The sequence below is a fragment of the Panulirus ornatus genome, chromosome 12 (assembly GCF_036320965.1).
Source record: "Panulirus ornatus isolate Po-2019 chromosome 12, ASM3632096v1, whole genome shotgun sequence".
NCBI lineage: Eukaryota > Metazoa > Arthropoda > Malacostraca > Decapoda > Palinuridae > Panulirus > Panulirus ornatus.
In genome coordinates this window covers 58,677,892-58,700,028 of record NC_092235.1, presented here as the reverse complement: position 1 = coordinate 58,700,028, position 22,137 = coordinate 58,677,892, and the positions used below count along the sequence as shown (strand labels likewise).

At 37.7% G+C, this 22,137-nt stretch overlaps 1 protein-coding gene across 1 annotated transcript in view; it reads left to right on the top strand.

Moving 5' to 3' along the window:
- The window catches only part of LOC139751748 (uncharacterized), a 45,402-nt gene that overhangs the window by 9,701 nt on the left and 13,564 nt on the right, over window positions 1-22,137 (top strand). Inside the window, exons 2-3 of the mRNA XM_071667296.1 lie at window positions 18,960-19,115; window positions 19,481-19,692. Of these exons, the coding sequence (XP_071523397.1) occupies window positions 19,004-19,115; window positions 19,481-19,692 (324 nt within the window). The 5' untranslated portion in view covers window positions 18,960-19,003. The remainder of the gene's footprint in view (window positions 1-18,959; window positions 19,116-19,480; window positions 19,693-22,137) is intronic.

Genomic DNA, 22,137 nt, shown 5'->3' with positions numbered 1-22,137 from the left:
AAAAGGTGGATAATATCAGTTTTCATCAACGAAGTACATTATTCACTGTCGTGCAAGAATTGTGTAGAAGCACTTGCATGTGTGCTTTCCATTCAAAACGAAAACGGAGGAACTTAAACATTAGTAAGAATCACCAGAGAATAAACCAAGCCATTATGACAGGATTCATTTCTCTTAATAAAGGCTAGTTAATATGTGTGTCCCACAACTTGCAGAACTGTAAAAGCATTCAATATCTTAAGAAACTAAATATTTTTTTCTGTTCTAGAAAGAAAATATTCAGAATGTATTAATGACAAAATAACCAGGATTTTGTACTCATTACTAACATTTTGTTCTGATGTATACATACCATGTATGATACATTATATAATGGGATTATTTAAGATAAGTTTGTAATATACAGTGTCCAGATGTATACATACATGATATATTGCATAATGTGATTATTCAAGATAATTCTCTAGTATACATTCAGTGACAGACTGACTTATCTTGCCCTACACGAATGCATCAGATTCAGTACGTGTAACTGTTTGGGTTTTTAAGAATGTGTTAGAAATATTAAAAAGGAATGACAGTCCCGAAATTCGTTAGATCTTGCATTTCAGTATGGAAAACGTCAAGATCAAATACGTATTTTTTCACTGAAAATTAATTGACCTATTGTCTCTTTCTGTATCTAGACGATTCATGAATAGAAAGTGTTAGGCATCAAATATTCTCATGATTGATATCATACTTTCGTCAGTCTATTCATCACAGTGTCATAAAATCACTTTCTATGAGAGGAGAGAGACAGATCATTTGTAGTTAATGATAGTGTATTCTATGGCTTTTGTTTTATAGCCTCCTGACAGACTGAGACTAAAAAGCAATGTGCTGAACGTACTGAAGAAACGTCTCCCTCAAAGACTGGATTTGGTCAACAGAAGATGACCCATAGATGCGACTCTGTGAGACTTAGCAGTATCTCCCAGACTCAAGACTTGCATCATCTGGAGCAAGATTTTAATATTCTTGCTTGTGGTTGCAAGTGGGACACAATTTCTGGGAGGAAAGAGAGATGGAGTGGCATGCAGGGTGTTTCTTGTGGGAAAAGTTGCTCGTGGAGAAACGTATGTTCTGGTGGACATGGTGTCTGTGTTACGTAAGTCTTGAGTGACTTGGCTCCTCTGTGGCATGTGTTCTGATCACTGTGGGTCTTGAGGTAATAGCAACTAGGTGAAGTAAGCCAGAGATGACCTGGAACCTACATGGAAGATAAACCCTAGAGTGTATGTGATGTAAGCCCTGGATGACCTGGAACCTACGTGAAAGATAAGCCCTGGAATCTACGTGATGTAAGCCTTGGATGATCTGGAACCTACGTGGAAAATAAACCCTGGAATCTACTTGATGTAAGCCCTGGATGATCTCGAATCTACATGGTATTAGGTCTGGATGACCTGGAACCTACGTGAAAGATAAGCGCTAGAATCTACGTGATGTAAGCCTTGGATGATCTGGAACCTACGTGGAAAATAAACCCTGGAATCTACTTGATGTAATCCCTGGATGATCTCGAATCTACGTGGTGTAAGGCCTGGATGACCTGGAACCTACGTGGAAGATAAACCCAAGAGTCTACGTGATTTTAAGCCCTGGATGACCTGGAACCTACATGATGTATCCCTTGGGTTCCTGGATAACCTAAATCTTAAGTTGATATCAGGTGACCTATTTTAGGATGAAATGGGTCCTTTAGGTGACTTAGATCTTAAATCACATCGTTTCCTTGTGTGACGTAGGATGGTACTAGGTGGCGTGGGGCCTGGCGATGTTCATCCTTGTTGATACCATTCCTGGATAGCGTGGCTTCTAGCTCAATGGTTCCTTTCATACGAGGGTCTTTACTTAGGTAACATGAATCCATTGACGGATCATTTGCTTTGCGCAATCATATAATAGACAACATACCCTTAGGTCATATCGAGCTTCGAGGACAAATCCTAATTCATCTTGTTTCCATCAACGCCACTGTTAGTAGCTTTTATTAATATCATGAACATACACATACAGGATTCTCCAGGATTTTGAATGGATGATAGTTAAGACCTTTTGGTAAGACAGGAGAGGAAGCTAGTCTGATCAAGGGCGTTGATAGGAGATGTATCATTATCGCCATTTGTGCCGACTATAGATAGCTAGAGCTGTGAGAGACGCGTGATGCCTTCCAATTACACAAGTATACAGCATCATATGACAGTCACAGCGAATGCGATCGTTTTCACTGTTATGAAGAGTAAGACTAACTTTTACAGTGATATTCGCTTATTCTCTCTCTCTCTCTCTCTCTCTCTCTCTCTCTCTCTCTCTCTCTCTCTCTCTCTCTCTCTCTCTCTCTCTCTCTCTCTCTCTCTCTCTCTCTCTCCTTTTTTTTTGGGGGGGCACATATTTATTTCCGTGTGTATCCTCGTAATTGTGTTTGTATGCCGGTAGTTTTCATAGGTTTTCAATAGTTATAAATGACATGTACACAAAGCAGAGTTGAATTCTATGGACTGTTATAAATCAGGTTGTATCTAACACCCTAACGCACTGTGACATGATCTTATTAAGTCTAACTTGTAACAGAGGACGAACAAAAAAAAAGAGAAGAGAGGAGAACTGATTTGATATTGTAACAAATGAATATTCCATCAGCGTTAATATAATCTGGTAAACATATGCATACAATTAGTATAAAAAAAATGCATATTACAGGTATCAAAAGGTGTATACAACTGTTATTGCCGCTATATTACCGTGCCTAGCAAAATGGCGGGCGGCCAAATTAACATCAATGTGTTTTAAAACTGGACACTTGCCGAGCTGCATAGTTAGTATGATTGGATAGACTGCGGTGGCTAAATAGAATAGTCGAAAGTTCATTATCCCAGTAAGGATACCATTTACAAAAAAATCTATCGATGGAAAAAAAAAAGAGTCAATATGTATTTAGTAAATACATTAACACACACAAAAAAAATAAAAGGTGGACTGAAATGGTGTCCACCAAATTCATGTTCCACTTAAAGTGTAATTCAATTATATGGAATATTTACCATACTTTAGTTGAATACAAGTGTTAGAAATTGTTCAGCCGGAATTTTCTTTTTTTTCTTTTTTGTCTCTTATATATATATATATATATATATATATATATATATATATATATATATATATATATATATATATATATATATATATATATATATATATATATATATATATATATATATATATATATATATATATATTGAACCATTCAGTCTGGTTCATTTTGTTTTGATCACATAGTAAATTGGAAGTTTGCTCAGTATTCACATGTTATTTGGTTACTCTGTAGCTATGTGTATATATACGAAAATTCTGTCTCTCTCTTTTTAATTTGATCTATATTTTCAAGCTATCGCTTTGACCTATTATATCTTACCTTGTCACTTGTCACTATCATCTGCACTTTCACCTTGTCACTGGTCACTTTCATCAATGTTTTTACCCTGTCATTCGTCACTTTCATTTATGTTTCTACCATGACATTTGTCACTTTCATCTGTATTTTCATATCACTTTCATCTATATTTCTGCCCTGTCACCTGTATTTCTACCCTGTCATCTGTCACTTTCATCTATATATTTACCCAGTCACCTTCATCCACACATTTCTCTTTACATGTCACGCACCGTACCCTCTTCCCATGTCAGTTTTTACCCATCCTTTGTCACGCAATGCTCTCTACCCGTCACCACCCGTCATTCTCCACCCGTCACCCGTCACGCTCCACCCGTCACTCTCCACCCGTCACCCACCACCCGTCACTATATGACACCTTTTTATCCGTCATATTTCAAGCCTAGCGCGACATTCTCCACCAATTAGTTTCCACCCGTCGTTTTTCATTGGTCATTTGCCGCCCGTAACTCAACCCAGGGCCACGGGAAAGCAACAGTGAGTGACCCAATTACAGCCGTAATCGATGATCTCGATGCGTCAACCGAGTTGTGGTAATCAATTACCGCATGTGATTACTCGACTGCCAATACAAATGAAAATGTTATGATTTGTGCATCTAAAACAGGTCTTTGATTTGTGTTTTTGTTTTTGCCCAATTTTAGATAAATCTCACGGGTTTTGTTATCCAGATATACGAAAACATAGAATATAACAAAAATAGAATCGTTTTTTTAAAAAGTCTATCAAGATTTAGGCTGAGAGAGAGAGAGAGAGAGAGAGAGAGAGAGAGAGAGAGAGAGAGAGAGAGAGAGACATTTTTAAAAGTCTTTCGAGATTTAAGCTTCGAGAGAGAGAGAGAGAGAGAGAGAGAGAGAGAGAGAGAGAGAGAGAGAGAGAGAGAGAGAGAGAGAGAGAGAGAGATTTTTAAAAGTCTATCGAGATTTAGGCTGAGAGAGAGAGAGAGACATTTTTAAAAGTCTATCGAGATCTAGGCTGAGAGAGAGAGAGAGAGAGAGAGAGAGAGAGAGAGAGAGAGAGAGAGAGAGAGAGAGAGAGAGGCAGACATACAGCATAAGACATGAAGACATACCCTTTCGAATTGAGACTCGAGGAAGACATTCATTCGTTCCACTACGAAGCTGTGTCAACCTCTTGAATCTACGTGGACTTCGAAGTCAACCTATTTTTCTTCTAAGATTTGCTCGATATGTTGAGGGGTCTGAACGTCCAAAGATAATTTTGTTTACCTCAACTAGATCATCCTATTTATGTCGTTTCCAGTAAGAATATTACTAAAGTAAATTTCGTGTAGCGCAAACGCGGGAGACAGCGGAAAAAAAAAAAAAAAAAAAAAAATCGTTTAAGAAGTCTATATAGAGAGAGGGAAAAAATCAATGGCAAATGATATACGAGATTTTTTTTTCTTTTTTTTTTTCCTGGGCAAGTTAGAATAGACATTTAATTTTCATGTTCCCCAGAGAGAGAGAGATAATTAAACGATATTCCACATCATTGTTCTTTTTCGATGTAGCTTATCACACAATCATTTACCCTTGAGGATGATTAGTTTTCGCTGAAATCCGTCCTTTAAAAAGTGCTCGCGCGTCATAGGAAATCCATCAGAAAATCCCGAAATAAAGAACACTTCGTCCTCAGCTGTATTCACTAATTCCGTACAGATCAGACAAAATTCCCATCTACATTTACTTTATACGTCAGACATTCCAATATGAACATGCTGTTCCGGACATATGAATATCAGATTATCATCATTTCATCATCATCATCAAATATTCTTGACCGTAAAGTCTGATCTGAGTTGATTCTTTTGGGTTCAAGATGTACTTCTGAGGATAGTGTTATGTAAGAGTGCGTTATGAGATCCGTAAACAATGTGAATCTATAGGGATAACGTATGTCAAATATGTTGCCTCTTATTCGCTGATGATCAACACCGCGTTTGCCCAATTGAGTCCAAAGTACTGATAGTCTTCGCATTTGACGAAATTTGGGCGGTAGAATATTCCTGTTCTCTAATTCTACCGTTGAAAATATATCATTCGTCTTTATCTACATTTTCTTTTTTTTCTTTACGTTTTTACCGCTTACTTCTTCTGATGGCTGTATCTCTTGTTGTGCGGTATATTATCGAAATCATCATATAAATCTAAGCATACCCAGAGAAGATTACTTCAGTTCCCTTTCTCTCTTCATAGCCTTATTAGGAACGTAGTTGATTTTTTGCTCTTTCTAGTTATTTTTCTTGTCCAGTTTTGTTAGTTTATGACCAGAATCAAATAACGTAATATAGATGTCGTCTGACTAGAACGCTGTCACGGTTTATATATATATATATATATATATATATATATATATATATATATATATATATATATATATATATATATATATATATATATATATATATATATATATATCCCTAAAAGAGGCGTCACTTACTGAAAGTAGAATGTGGTAGACGCGTCCTGTGTTCTGTTAAACTGAGAGAAAATAGTGCACAACTTTAGAACACGATACCCATCTTTCTCTCCTTTTTTTTGAGCTAGTAAAATACATACATATCCATTACAGCCACTGGGGGGAAAAAAAAAGTAACGCCAGATCATAAATTTTTACGTTGATTAATTAAGGTATGCCTTGCTATGCTTTTAATTGCAGCATAACTAAAATAGGAACTAAACACAATAAACTTAAAATGTCATTATTTCCACATGACCTTTGTAGTGCTTGAACGTTAAACCGCAAAATATGTACAATCCTCTTATAGTCTATATATATATATATATATATATATATATATATATATATATATATATATATATATATATATATATATATATATATATATATATATATATATATATATATATATATATATATATATATATATATATATATATATATATATATATATATATATATATATATATATATATATATATATATATATATATTTATATATATTTATTTATATTGTCCTACAGAGTTGACAGAGATACTGAATGAAGGTTCAGAGATGAGGTGTGTGTCTCTTCTGATGTAAGGCGTCATTGGTGTCTGTTGTCAAACACGACAATAATTTCATTTACAATGAAGATGTTTTGTTTACTTGGCTTTACCAGTCTTGATCATTCATGCGGCGTTTCTTCAATATACAGAAAATAAAATGTTTGATGAGGGCACGACACAGGTTAATAGTATAGGATTGATATGCTTCACATGTAAGAGAAACTGTTGGCTTCGACACATGATAATCTTTGGGTTACCTCAAACAGGCAATCGTTGTATGGTTTATCATCCTTTCAAAATCAACCTAGAACCCGTGGTGTGGCTAGGATCTGGTGGAGGTGAACGTGGCGATAAGGATACTGGCTGAATAGCAGCAGGGAATCAGCTTCACAGATACCAATCAAAATGATAAGAATCATGTCTTCATACATAAGTCGAACGGCACTGTATTCAGCGATGTGAAATCCGACTAAATATGTATGTAGGCTCACAACTGGGAGGGGGGAAAAAAAAGAGTCTTCTTTGTATATATGTGATATATATGTATACAACAAATTCAATATAAATTAGGATCTAATTAATTATACTTGTTTACTGAGCGTTCAGTAATACATTGTTCTTATTCATTTGCCATGAAAAAAAAAAGATTTCTGATGTACTGTATAATTAATCAGAATTTCAGTTTCGCTCCCATTACCTTGGAATATTACGGTAATGGATTTAATTCAATTCAGGCTTAACATTTTAGTGAGATTATTTTCAGGCCTCTGTCTTTCACAGTTGAAAAATATACCGTCTTTAACGCAGAAACATACGAATCAAGATTGTTGAATGAGGATTATTGAATCACGATTATCGAATCACGATCATTGAATCACGATTATTGTAAGACACGAAAATCTCTTATCACTGTCAATTACGCTTCACTTACTTCCGTCTTAAGGGACAGATATCTACAGGACACGTCTCTTATCCCTGTTGATGGCTCTTGCAGCTTTCAGGGAGATTGAAACTAGGTAGGTATATGTCATGTATAGAACTTTGAACACTGAAATCTTTGCCTCGAGGGTTCGTGATTGACAATTACGGACCCTGTGACTAAGACGAAGTACCTTCACCAGGTCATGAACCCGCTTCTAACCATTTATTTCTTGCAGCAATACTGTGCCTGTAGCGAGGGGAAGAGAGAGAGAGAGAGAGAGAGAGAGAGAGAGAGAGAGAGAGAGAGAGAGAGAGAGAGTGTGTGTGTGTGTGTGTGTAAGAAATATGTTTCCTCGGTTGAGGTTCTAAGCGAAGTAGAAGTGGGTGACGTGGGTTCGTGATTTGATAAAGGCCCTGGTTGGTACGGATGCTGGGACGGACGGACCCACAGGAGGAGGGCTGGTACGGATACTGAGACGGACGCACGCTCAGGAGGAGGTCAGCTACTGCTACTTGTGGTGATGGTGATGATGTAGTAATATGGGTCCTGAGTGGTGTGAGTCTTAGGTCTTGGTGGTACCGGGTGCTGCGGTGTCTTGAATGATGTAAATCCTCGGTCACCTAGTACTATCGGAGTGACATGTGCCTTGCAGTAGCGTGTGTCCCTTACTCACAAGATCAGAATAAGGAGCTAAGGTGGACGAAAGTGTTCAGCACGGCATGTACAGTACCGTCAGCACGAAGAGAAAAGAGAGAGAACGTTTCCTGGAGAGTTGACAGAAGAACCCCTTGGCTCAGGAGGCAGCTTCTGCCTCTATTCAGCCACTTCACTCAGTCGGAAAGAGCAAAACCGTGGCGAAATGTGGGATTCATTCGTAAAGTATTTTAGCCGGTTTTCCTTGTGTTTGTATGTGTGTGTGTGTGTGTGTGTGTGTGTGTGTGTGTGTGTATGTGTGTGTGTGTTTGTGAATGTATGCATATATGCGTGTTTTATGTTTATATGTCTGTATGTGTGCATATCATTGTGCTTGGTTATGTGTATATACACGTATTTGGTTCTATGTGTGTGTGTGTGTGTGTGTGTGTGTGTGTGTGTGTTTATGAATGTATGCATATATGCGTGTTTTATGTTTATATATCTGTATGTGTGTATATCATTGTGCTTGGTTATGTGTATCTACACGTATTTGGTTCTATGTGTATGTGTGTGTGTGTGTGTGTGTGTGTGTGTGTGTGTGTGTGTGTGTGTGAGTGTGTGTTGAGTTTAGTCATTACGTATTCAAGCTGACAGCAACCAAGGCTGACAAAACAATTATGACCAATAATACTGTGAAGAACTGTGATACAATTGTGTTTAGTATATTTCCAAAGCTTCCGACAGAAGGTGAATATGATATTTAAACTAAATATTCTAATTGTGATCGCCTAATGTTACAAACATAAGCTTACAATTAGCATACAATGAATGCATATTGGAGGTATCAAAGAGTATGCATATGCATCTATTATCACAATTGCGTTATCATCCCCATTACATGGGCAGGAAATGAAATTCGAATCTAAGTAGTTCAACCGGGCGAATATGAAGCTGGGTGATTATTGCAGTCGTAACTCTTTATGACAACGAATGTGAAAAAAAAAAAAAAAGGAGAAAGAATCGGATGAGTTTGATAAGGGAAACTCAAATCTTCCCCCAGAATTGTTTCCAACAGGTTCATTTCCATCACATAAATGCGCTGAATTATGTGAATGAAGAGATCAGTCAGATTCATATTTATCTCCATTAAAGTATCAGTAAATGAGTCTACCGATTTTTCTATGTTTCTTTCATTTACTTCGAGGGTTTCTGCCATCACACACACAAGGAGTCTTCTATTTGTGTACTCGTTGCTAGATTTCTCATCAGTCAGATGAATCTTCTCAGTGTAGATAGAAATTTCAGTCTCTCCACCTGCCACTCAACTCTCCCTCCTCCTGGCACTCTCCCCTTACCTCTCCTCTCACTCCACCCGGTCATTTTTCCCTTCACACATCATTCTCCACCCACCATTGCTCACTCTCTCTCTCTCTTTCTCTCTTCCTGGTACTTGCCACCCCTTCACACCTCAACAGTTACGACTCTTCAGAACATATATTCCATAACTCGGGGACACCTGCCTGCCTCTCTTGTAAGTTTCACTCATCCAAGTGAGAGATGTGAGTGCCGCTGGTCTTAGAAATTCACACACAGGACAAAACTTGTCCTTCGACCAATTATAATCAGCATCTGTCGGTGCAGATAAAATGAAAGCCTGGTTTCCTATCTAAAAGAATTATGAGGGTTTCATTATTTTTTGAAAATATATCAATTTTTTTGGATTTGCAATGTACTTTATTCCTTATATATATATATATATATATATATATATATATATATATATATATATATATATATATATATATATATATATATATGTGTGTGTGTGTGTGTGTGTGTGTGTGTGTGTGTGTGTGTGTGTGTGTGTGTGTGTGTAATATCTCATTATTATCTTATCATTTTTCTCAAGTTTAAATAGAATGCTGCAGCAGAATTAAATTCTGTTGCTGCTAATAACTGTCAAAGCGCAACTATATGTTCCTTTGTCCTATATTGAATGTGCGAGATATTAATGTAGCTACAGTTGAAACATCAAAGTTTACTTAATGAGCACCATCCTTTGTTTACAGCACTTGGTTCTAAAAATTATGTAATTTAAATAACAACAGTCTAAACAGGATCAAACAAATAGATTATAAGAATATTCAATAACACAAATATTGTATATATATATATATATATATATATATATATATATATATATATATATATATATATATATATATATATATATATATATATATATATATATATACCTATATATATTTGGTTAAGCCAAAATCACGCGTATCCTAAGTAGATATCATGGGGGGGCGTGGGATATAGCGTCGACGGCAAGACAGTGAAACGGCACGTCATCAAAACGCTGAGGAAGATGAGGACGGGGGGAACATATAACTACGAAGTCTTACTGTCTCTCCTCCTGCAGGTCGACTCGAAAATCAGGTGACACACTCAGTGACCTTCTTTCCTGAATCGTACTTAAGAAGACAATAAATTTGCTCTCTTCCACTTCTCTTAGACTTCTCCACGACGTAAAGATTGTCTGCCGAAGAATTTATGAACCTATTTAACAGCTTCGCTGTATCAATATTCGAGCAATATAGAATGAAGCATTTCATTCCTAAGACAATCTATTGATAATTAATTTCGAGCTCCTTCTTTTCCCTTATTTACGTACCCGGATGACACAGACTCCAGGTTTCGGTATTGCTGCTGAGAATCCGGTTAAACTACGGATTGAAGTTAGTTGTTTTTTCGTCCGGATAAGGAAAATATAGAAAAGGTGATGTCGTATTGGTTAAGGTATACGAGGGCAAGATTCACTCGGATGATCCTGAGCGGAGGTAGATAAAGTGTGACGGAGTTGGATCCTGTCTTACGTATGGAGGAGATGATACTGTCGTTTCGAAGACTTCAAGTTTTGAACATCCCAGTGATTTCATTCCACGTAGATTCAATCCTAGTTGTTGTTTTTTTTTAAGGGCCTGCTTGGGATTGATGATAAGACTCAATTCTTTTTTTTAAGTGTGGTTATGGAAATAAAAGTGTAGAATGCAAAGGGAGTAATGCCCTCCATAAAAACTTGACATCAACAAAATGCGATTCTCTGCACCTTCCACCACCTCTAATACTCTTACGTGTTTAATCATGTTCCCTTTCGCTAATTCCCGGAGAATAGATACAGTGATTTGATACACATAATAAAACTATATTTGGAGATCTCACATTATGATCTGGGAGATGAGACAAGACCTCATCATGCCGGGAGTCGTTATCAATGCGACTTGAGACGTTTCGAACTCAATCGAAACTTATTCAAAGAACATATTTCCCAGTCTCTAAATGTGTAGCATTTAACATTACTTTTTTTTCATCCTGGTTACTCAGGCTTATGAATGAGACAAATTCGTGCAAGTCGTTGTTCAACAGGTATGCGTATGAACTGTGTTGCTCATCATCGTTCTCTTGATGAACTGAAGTTCGCTGATCGTGCCGAAGGAGTGAGACAATGAAAGGTAACAAACAACAGATACAAGTAATGGACTGACTTGTCCGCTCCCACAGTCCCAATTTCGCGAGGCGAATGATTATGAAACGTCAGCTCCCAGTAGTTCTCTCTCTCTCTCTCTCTCTCTCTCTCTCTCTCTCTCTCTCTCTCTCTCTCTCTCTCTCTCTCTCTCTCTCTCTCTCTCTCTCTCTCTCTCTCTCTCTCTCACACACACACACACGCGACAAGAGCAATGATTTATGATATGTCTCTGCTGTGTTATTACATCCTGCCTCCCCATGCCCGGGCTTCAGGCTCTGTGGGAAAGGAAAATTATAAACAATTACCTCTTCTGCTCAGCACCTTCCGCTTCTGCTTCGAGCTCCAATTCCATTCGCTAAAGAGAAAAGGTCGTGAGGTACTCAAAGGAAGTGTCTCTTGTACTTTTGATTTAAGGCAACTTTTTCAGTAACATGAGGAGGGTTCATTCGGTGGTTCACAGAGACTATGAGCCTTTCGAATCATGTTCCAAAATGTTGCCTTCAGACAAGTGAGATGCTCCATTGTAACTTTTGGACATTGTGAAGGGCAGTCCTCATGGTAGTTCATGGTGGGTCACTCAGGTAATTCAAGACCAATTTGTTTTCTTTCTTTTCACGATCATACAAGAAAGATCGCTCCATCTCTTCCAAGAGAGATTAAAAAAATAAAAAGGAGTCTTTCTAAGATCTCCATACTAACTTCTCCAATGGTTCAAAGAGGTGATTCCAGTGGTTCAAGGAACCTCTCTCTCTCTCTCTCTCTCTCTCTCTCTCTCTCTCTCTCTCTCTCTCTCTCTCTCTCTCTCTCACTCAGTCATCAAAGAGTTGGTCTTCTCAAGAACCCTCCAAGGAAAGGAGAGGAAACATTAGAGATTTGAGAGGCATCAATGATATTAGTTGCGGTGCTCTTGGTAAACAAATGGAGAATGTATAAACCTTTTAACTTTTCAGTTTCGTCCACGAATGATCTTTACTTTCGTAAAACATAGGCCAACTATCATCCCAATAGCTTCCATAAGGCTCTGAACCCCTTACATATTTACCTCATTTAGACTTTAAAGAGTTAAAACAATAAAATTGAGCCTACCATATCCTTCTATGAGGATCGTATACTCAACTTCTTCAACCTCCTGTTGTAGTTGGTGTAACCAAAGCTTTCCTAACCAGCACACACCAGCTAGTCTCCAACTCCTCATTCGCTTAATGTCCACGGCCTCTCTCCTGGACGTTATAATCCCTGTCCAGCGATGTCCCTGGGTTCTCATCATGGCTGTCCACCCATGTCTGGCTGTTGGCCGTAGTGACACACTGATCTAGGTTGTCTGTCCTGATGATGGTGCATGTATGTGATTACGGTTTGTGTTCACTATTCTATGTGTTACGGGGAGAGAGAGAGGCTTACACTTGTGTCTCCCAGACTCTTCACCTTGTACATATGTACCGTGTCCCTACTGCTATATGTACACACACACACACACACACACACACACAAGCCTAAGCCAGGTGTGTGTATGTGTGTGTGTGTGTGTGTGTGTGTGTGTGTGCGTGTGTGTAGTGCTAGTATTCACATGACACCCGGCGGGCGGAGAGAGAGAGAGAGAGAGAGAGAGAGAGAGAGAGAGAGAGAGAGAGAGAGAGAGAGAGAGAGAGAGAGAGAGAGAGAGTGAGACAGGACAGCGGTTGCACGCTGGACGTTCTCTAAAGCCAAGACAGCTTCTCTGAGATCCTGCATAAAAAAAAATAAAAGCATGTCTCCTCGTCACCGACCATGGATACTCCTGTTGTTCCCTCAAGTCGTAGTAGAATTTCGATGAAATCCAGACATGGATGTCCTCTAGCGAACGGCGACGTCATCGCGACAGTTTAACAAGTTCTGTGTGACAAGATGTGAAGCCCCGCAAAGGACAAATGGATACCGAATCCTCAGCGAATTGGTGGTGACAGCGAGGTAATGGGTAGAGCGCTGGAGAAGCGTGGCAATGGGACAGACAGTAGTGGGTGAGGCTTGCTTCCCCTCCACTCACCCACCACTGCCGCCTCTTCGGATGTCTGGTGTGAGCGTTCATCGCCTGGAATTATGAGTGAGGACCAAAGACTATTATTCATGGGATGATATTCTTCGTTCCCTTTTCGTTGAGATTCTTCTTCCTTCAAAAACAGTATAATGTCCTTCATTGTTATTTGCGAATGGTACAGTATTGATTGGGGAAGGTTAGTCACTCATTTACACAATGCAGGACATCATCTTCTTGTGCAGGTGAGTGTGTGTGTGTGTGTGTGTGTGTGTGTGTGTGTGTGTCTGTGTGTGATACCTATGTATCTATATCCCTGACGCCCTGTTCCCTTTGGGAACTCCCTCAAAGGGGTGACCACAGCAAATGAATCTCCTTAATTCTTGAACCCCACTGCCGCTTCTAGGCCTTTAGCGCTATTTCATGATATCTCAAAAGTGATATGTGATATCTTAAAACTGAAAAAAAAAGATCAGTGATCAATCTTTGACACTAAAACATTATAGAGTAATAATTCTCACTGTTATTCATTCAAATATATTCACCAGTAAAAGATCTGGAGACAAATAGTATAGAAAAAACGAATGAATGATGAAAATGTTGTCTTTTCTATTATAACGCTGATGAAAGGCATGTAGATTACCACGCCAGCCAGCACTTGCCTCCTGCCGCCACCTACTCTCCAATGTAACTCTGGCAAGCCCTGTAGCATCCCTGGGGATCCGAACTCACAGCCCGAAAATTGGCTGAATAGGAATTAATTCAATTAGCCAGCAACCGGCCACCCAGACCCAGAGTTGTAAACATATCTGGTTTACATTACTTTGCAAAATAAAGGTGAAGCAAACATTGACTGCTGACGGTTTCATGACAAAAAAAAAAACGGGAAAGATAGTGAAAACTATTCATTGCATCAACGTATAATGGGTAAATATTTCAGTAATCATATGACCATTAAGACTCTCTCTCTCTCTCTCTCTCTCTCTCTCTCTCTCTCTCTCTCTCTCTCTCTCTCTCTCTCTCTCTCTCTCTCTCTCTCTCTCTCTCTCTCTCTCTCTCTCTCTCTCTTGGGTAAATATTTCAGTAATCATATGACCATTAAGATTCTCTCCCTCTCTCTCTCTCTCTCTCTCTCTCTCTCTCTCTCTCTCTCTCTCTCTCTCTCTCTCTCTCTCTCTCTCTCTCTCTCTCTCTCTCTCTCTCTCTCTCTCTGTTTATATATATATATATATATATATATATATATATATATATATATATATATATATATATATATATATATATATAATCAGAACATTTATAGCTGTGTGTGTGTGTGTGTGTGTGTGTGTGTGTGTGTGTGTGAGTGTATGTGTATGTGTGAGTGTGAATACACGTGTGTGTGTGTGTGTGTGTGTGTGTGTGTGTGTGCGTGTGTTCTACTTATCTCTGTCTGATTATTTCATCCTCCTATATGTCCAGGAGAACTGTAATGGTTTCCATGAGAAAATATAAATACGCCTCTTTTCATGATAATCACATTATCATGTTCTCTTTTTCAACACCCCGCAGTTGTGTATATACTAGCCTCGCAATCTATCACCACTGTTAAAGTATGGGGAATGAAAAATTCATTTTCATACGTAAACACACCACCTGAATTGTAATTTCATAATTGAACTCTGGGATCGCGATGTTCTTTTAATTAAAGCCAATTACCTTTTTTGTTAGATAAGAGCGTATGAAAATAACAATATTTTTCTTCTTTTTCTTTGGGTAAGCTAAAGCAATAATGTATATCATAATTAACCCAAAGTTGAATGATTCATAACTTTTTTTTTTACGCCTTCTAAGGCTGTGCGAGAGAATTTTACTTTGGGTTTTTAGCAAAGAATATCAAAAATTGAACATTCACTACTGATGTATTTCGTGTCATATATATATATATATATATATATATATATATATATATATATATATATATATATATATATATATATATATATATATATATATATATATTCTTAATAGTCCACGGGGAAAATGAAACACGATAAGTTCCCAAGTGCATTTTCGTGTAATAATCACATTATCAGGGGAGACACAAGAGAGAGATATAAATCAGTTGATACACAACGAAGAGACGTAGCTAGGACGTCTAAGATTATATATTTTTCCTCTTAGGGTTTTTGTCGATGAAATCTCTGATAATTTTCTGAGTTGATTTATGAAATATATGTACAGTAAACCAGCTGTGTAAGCAGTTAAGCTCTTAGTCAATCACATCCTGAAATATGTATATTCCTTGCTAAGTGGTCATTCTTCCCCTCATTTTCCATTTGAGAATTGTGAGCGCTGCAAGTAGAAATAAGAATTGGCTTTACTTAAGGACACTAGAAAACTATGCTTTATAATGTATAAAAAGAAAATTTACCATGAAATTGAAATGACACTTTTTCATATACATGATCGAGTTTATTTTTCTATTCTTTAATTCTTTCTTTCCGGGATTCTTGTAGTACAGACGGAGATTAGTATTAATTCATCATCTCGTAATCGTGTTGCTTCACGTATCACCAAGACGATAAAAAATATTTATGACCTCCCAGGAGTCCAACTAAAAAGAAGATTACATGGATTTATGCCCACAGTTAGCACGTGGCTTTCCATAATACCTCCGTGTTCTGCTGAACATCTGCCTTCGAAGCACATAATGTGCAAGAGGAATTCAATCTATTTTATCTTTTTCAGAATCCTAATCCGTTTAGGCTTGTTCTTCCATTCGATCCTCTAATGTTTGCTTTGCAAGTTTGCATTTGATTATAAATTCTCTCTACACTTGCTCTTATCTATAAACAAATTCATTAATGGCTGTAAACGTTACATCGGGTTAGTTTTGAGACATGAATATTTAAGATTCCCCCTTCAATTAAAACTGTTGAAGGCGGTCGGTGTATGTTATAGAGCTACGTTTACAATCAGTTCTTTTACACGCGAGAAGGTTCGATGGCATGAGCAATGGTGTTGTATGTTTCTGTGAGAAACTTTTAAACCTTCTTGTCAAACACCTCGGTTGCTTTGGCTCGTCTGTACCGTGGTTCATGGTAGATGAGCATATGCCACACAGAACACTTACTACCGAGAAAAGAACATCGTAGTTACATATCATGTATGGGAAATCTTTCGTCTTCATGCTATTCGCAAGCATGAACATTTCGAATCAATAATGAGAGTGCACGAGACTTCACGTTTTCTTTTATTTTCATAGACAGAGTGCACGAGACTTCACGTTTCCTTTTATTTTCATAGATATGTGGCCAAAATTAAAACCTTGTTCGAAGCGCTTTCAATACAGTTCGAAGCAGGTAGGCTCGGTCGAGTGAGTATGGCAGACGACTAGTAAACAAGAACAAGCTTATGGCTTATTTCAGACAATGAAAATCATTACTTCCCTCCCTCTGACTTCCTTTTAAACATGACCTCTCACTTACAATTCTGAACCCATAACTGGAGGCTTAATGAACCTGGAGTGCTGTGTACAACAGTATTAACATGGTACCGCCAAAACAGCCGGTTGAATTAATATGGTTCCCTATAATTCAGTCTATACGACTCTATAATTTAACTTTACTAGGCGATGGCTATATATATATATATATATATATATATATATATATATATATATATATATATATATATATATATATATATATATATATCTTCAGCCTAGCCACATAAGGCTCTCTGTTGCACCTGGAGGAAAAAAAAATAAGATAAGGTCAATGGAACCTCCAGATAAGAAGAGGGAAATTCAAGACTGGAGCCAAGTGCAGCTTTGATCTTAAACAGTTGGATGATAGGCCTGCGCTCGAAAGAAACGAGGAACTGAGAGAGCTGGGGTGAATCTTGAAAACCTAAAATGGAAACCACACATACTATAAGATCTCCTCTGCACCGCAGAACGTTTCTCTTTACCCAAACGGCCAAAATCTCTTTTAAAAGGATATGGATCTCTCTAGTTAACCTTTTTTTTCTTTACATAGACCTACGTTGGAGGCTTATCAGTGAAAGAAATTCGTCACAACAGAGTAATAACTAAATTCTATAAAGTTAGATTTCATGGGGAGGTTGAATTAATCTCTTGATATAATAGCATTTTTGAATACATGTTTCTTTAGTCTCATGAAAACCTCTCTCCTTAAGGCTTAGTCGGAAGCTTCCACACTGCTTCTCATACATTAATTATGATAAGTTGTCAGGAAACTCCCTCATCGTCACTCTTGAAAAATATATTCTTGTGCTTCTTGAAAATCTCAAAATGTTGGTTATTTTCAGGGGCCTTGTTGGCGAATATTAAACCTACTGAATATTTTATAATCATACATATATATATATATATATATATATATATATATATATATATATATATATATATATATATATATATATATATATATATATATATATATATTCCTGTGAGTCCACGGGGAAAATGGAACGTGGTAAGTTCCCAAGTATACTTTTTGTGTAGTAATCACATCATCAGGGGAGACACAAGAGAGAAATAACAGTCAGTTGATATACAACGAAGAGACGTAGCTATGACGCCATTTGGTAAACATGTGTTTGTCGCAAGACAGACAACGAGCGTATCATAAATTTATCATGTGGACAAGAAGGTGAATTGTTTACAAATCTTATCAACAATAAAGTTATCCAATTTGTATAAACCTTCAATAATGTTAAGGTTACAATTCTTTGTGCATTAACTAATAGAAGATTCAAGGATTTTTCTCGAGGTACTGGACTTAGAGTTAATAAATGAGATGGCATTACTCCAGTCAATACAATGATCATAGCTTTTAACGTGATTAAACAAGGCATCTTATTCTTGTCCTGTTCTTTTACTGTATCTATATTGCTTAAGTCTAACAGAAAGATCCTTATCAGTCTGCTCAACATTAAACTTATCACAATATCTGCATGGCACTTTATAGATGCACCCAGGAGAATTTTCTTGTGAGTTCCTGATTAAGATATTCTTTATAGTATTATTGCTGCTGAAGGCAACATTTACATTAAAGGATTTAAGCAACATAGGAAGTAAAGTAGAATTATCATTATTAAAAGGGAGAACTAAAAGATTCTTGGAGTCAATGGGAGGTTTGGGCTCAACTCTATAAAATGATTTCTTTGCTAACTTTAGGGAATTATCAATGAAAGGTCTAGGGTACTTTAACTTAGATCCAATAGAATATGTGAATATGTGTGTGTGTATGTGTGTGTGTGTGTGTGCAACTATAATCATCACTGATCAGTTTATGATGTTCAGGAATTAATGAAAAAATCTAAATCCTCCTGTATCTTCCAGAACTCTTACCAGAGAGAGAGGAGGGCGTGGTGGCGTGTAGACTGATGCGTGAGCACTGCCTCCACACTCGGCCCTCCACCTGCTGCAGGATGAAGCTGTATCATGGTGCGGGTGTTCTCCTACACCTCCTGCTCCTCCTGGGGTTCGCCACCAAAGGTAGGTTTTGAAAGGCCCTCATCAGATATTGGGTTTTACCTTATCACCTACTGTAGTAACTAAGTATCCAGACTTCTTATCTCCACACTGTGTGTCTGTAGACTAGCTTGTTATCAAATTGAGCTTTACAGGTTTGGGAACATTGCTCTTCTCATTCCTGTCTCTTATAAAGACGTTGTGATAACCGATCCTGATAAAAGAAAATCTAATTTCACTTTGAATCATTCCTCGAAATTCGTTAATCTATATTCTCACCGGAGAGTATCTCTCAGCGTCTTTGAATGTGTGGTCTACTTGGTCCATTATATATACTAGTCTCTCTCATTACCTCAAGGGGCCTTGGCCTGTTCTCCTCTCTCCCACAGGGTGGAGTCTGCGAGTCTCCGGGGTGTTGGTTCCTCCTGTGGTAGTGTCGGGTTCCACAGTCGAGCTGGTGTGCAATTACCACCACAGTACAGACCGACCCGACCCGCTCTACTCAGTCAAGTGGTACCGCGACGTGAATCAGTTCTACGAGTACATACCCCGGAGGAGCCCGCCCATCCGGGTCTACCCGCTGCCGCATGTGAACGTCGATGTGAGTATGGTAGTACCGGAGGGGAGAACCTCCTCCTGGTATCTATAGTGTTTGTCTTATAGTGCCAACTGATCTCTCTATCTAGGACTCATTGCCCCAAGGTTTAACATGATGTTTATACCATTAGAATCATCTGCTAGTCAGAGAGTTCGATGAGGATACATCCTCAAGGACTTGTGCTGTGGCCATGTGACCAGGTCCTACCACAGGGGTTTTCTAGGCACAAAACGATCATGTAAGACGTATTTCCTTTGAATGATTAACTAGCAATATTAGTTTATATCTACAGTGTCCTCCTCGTGAACTTAATTTTTCGAACCTCTCCTTTCCAGCAACTTATTCCTTGTATCAGGAAACCATCTGCAGCAACGGAAACATAACTGCAAAATACAATGAGAGTTCATACCTCTTTCGGCTTCCTTTTTTACTCTTTTCTCTTAAAAAAAAAAAAAAAAGAAAATTCAGTTTTCCTTTGTTTTCTTTCTATAAGCGGTCCCAATCTGTCATTTTCTAAATTCTAAATGGAATTCAAGATTTGCCATTCATAAGATAACTGGAGACTAACATGAGCTCGCGTTACTCACCACTTAGCTGCAGCATATGAACGTCTGACAAAATAGGACTGATTTTGCATAAGCGGCAAAACTTGAAAAATAGAAATAGATATGAATTTCAAAACTCATAATTATTTACCTCCGGCTGAATATTGAGCCAAGACGTTCTGTCTATTCGAAGATATTTATATCTTTAGTACAAGTGGCCGCCTTGGATACAGATTCAGATTGCCGAACACAGTATTGACAAAGGACCAAGAAAGAACCATTCCTGACAAGATGAGTTCGGGGAAAATTATCACTGTGAATTTCTTGACAAAGTGGATCTTACTGGTGTAATCAGCAAGAACAGGCAAAAGCATAAACTTCATCGAAAGATTAGTAATACAAGTTCAACAGATCATAATCACGTAGGTACACGTCAAATTTTGACCAGTTCATCCTTAAGATGAAGACAATATGGCGATAAGAAGAAATATTCTGTTCTATTGTGTCGTCGGCCATTTTGGCCGGTGATCGGGTTCACGGAATGCTGTTTAGAAAACGGGACCATCCAAGGGTTATCATCTGCTAAGTCTGGTTGCACGTTAGCCCAGTCGTCTCAGTGGGGACGACCACGACCAACGACACATGACAGACAGACACCCAAGCGATGGCGAAAGTTCACCTGACCTTTCTTTGGCTGGCCAGGTGATCTAACAGAAAAAAAAAAGGAAATATGAATTAGTTCTCTCGACCTGCGTGAGATTAAAATTCCGACAAGTTGGTAATCGAACTCTTTACAATATATTGGAAATCATCGTCCCCCCTGCAATGAAACTTGCGCTGGAGAGCCTTCAGATCTTTGCCACATGAGAGAACGCAATAAGACTGCAAGTAATTATGATTCTTCCTTTTTTTTTTTAGCGGGAGAGTTGCACGATTCTTCTGACAACGGGAAAATGAAAAAAGAAAAAAAAGAATATATATATAACGTCTCAACAGCAGGCATAGAAAGGCACTAAACTCCCCTGTACTCTTCCCTCTGTCTCTGAAACATGGTGAGGGTGAAGCCTTGACGGGTGAGTGGACTCGACCCTTTGGTATCAGATGTCACGGGGGCTTTCTACATGCTCCAAGGGGAGTTATGAGGACCTCCGTATCCATTCGTAACCATTCTTGATACCTTAAAGGAAAGTTGTACTGTACGTCAGCCTCGAGCAGAAGAGAAAGAAATAAGACTTATCACTACAAGAAAAAAGAAACACCTAAGCTTCCTGTAAGAAAGAACAGAGTGACTTCATAATGCTCTTCACGTGTCTGTTTAGCTCCCTCATGAAATTTATAAAACTCCAGTTCCTGTCAGGAGGTATTAGATCTCTAAACCTTCTCACTGGAAAGGACAAGACTCGCTGTCTCTGCAGGAGAAGTAATGGTAATTTATTGCCTTTATATATAAATATATATATATATATATATATATATATATATATATATATATATATATATATATATATATATATATATATATATATATATATATATATATATATATATATATATATATATATATATATATGCATATATATATACATATATATATATATATATATATATATATATATATATATATATATATATATATATATATATATATATATATATATATATATATATATATATATATATATATATATTGTGTAACAATACTCTGCACCTCTTGGAAGAAAGGGAATAAGGCTCTCCATACTTCAAGAACATAGTAAAACTCTCCGTCAACTTACGTAGCTGTCTACAGAAGCATGAAGCAACTGCAGATCTCCAACAGACAAGGGGCAGGGCTCTCCACCTTCAGCAAGAAGGTAATAAAAGCATTGAATTTCCTACAGGGATGCAGTAAGACTCTGAACCT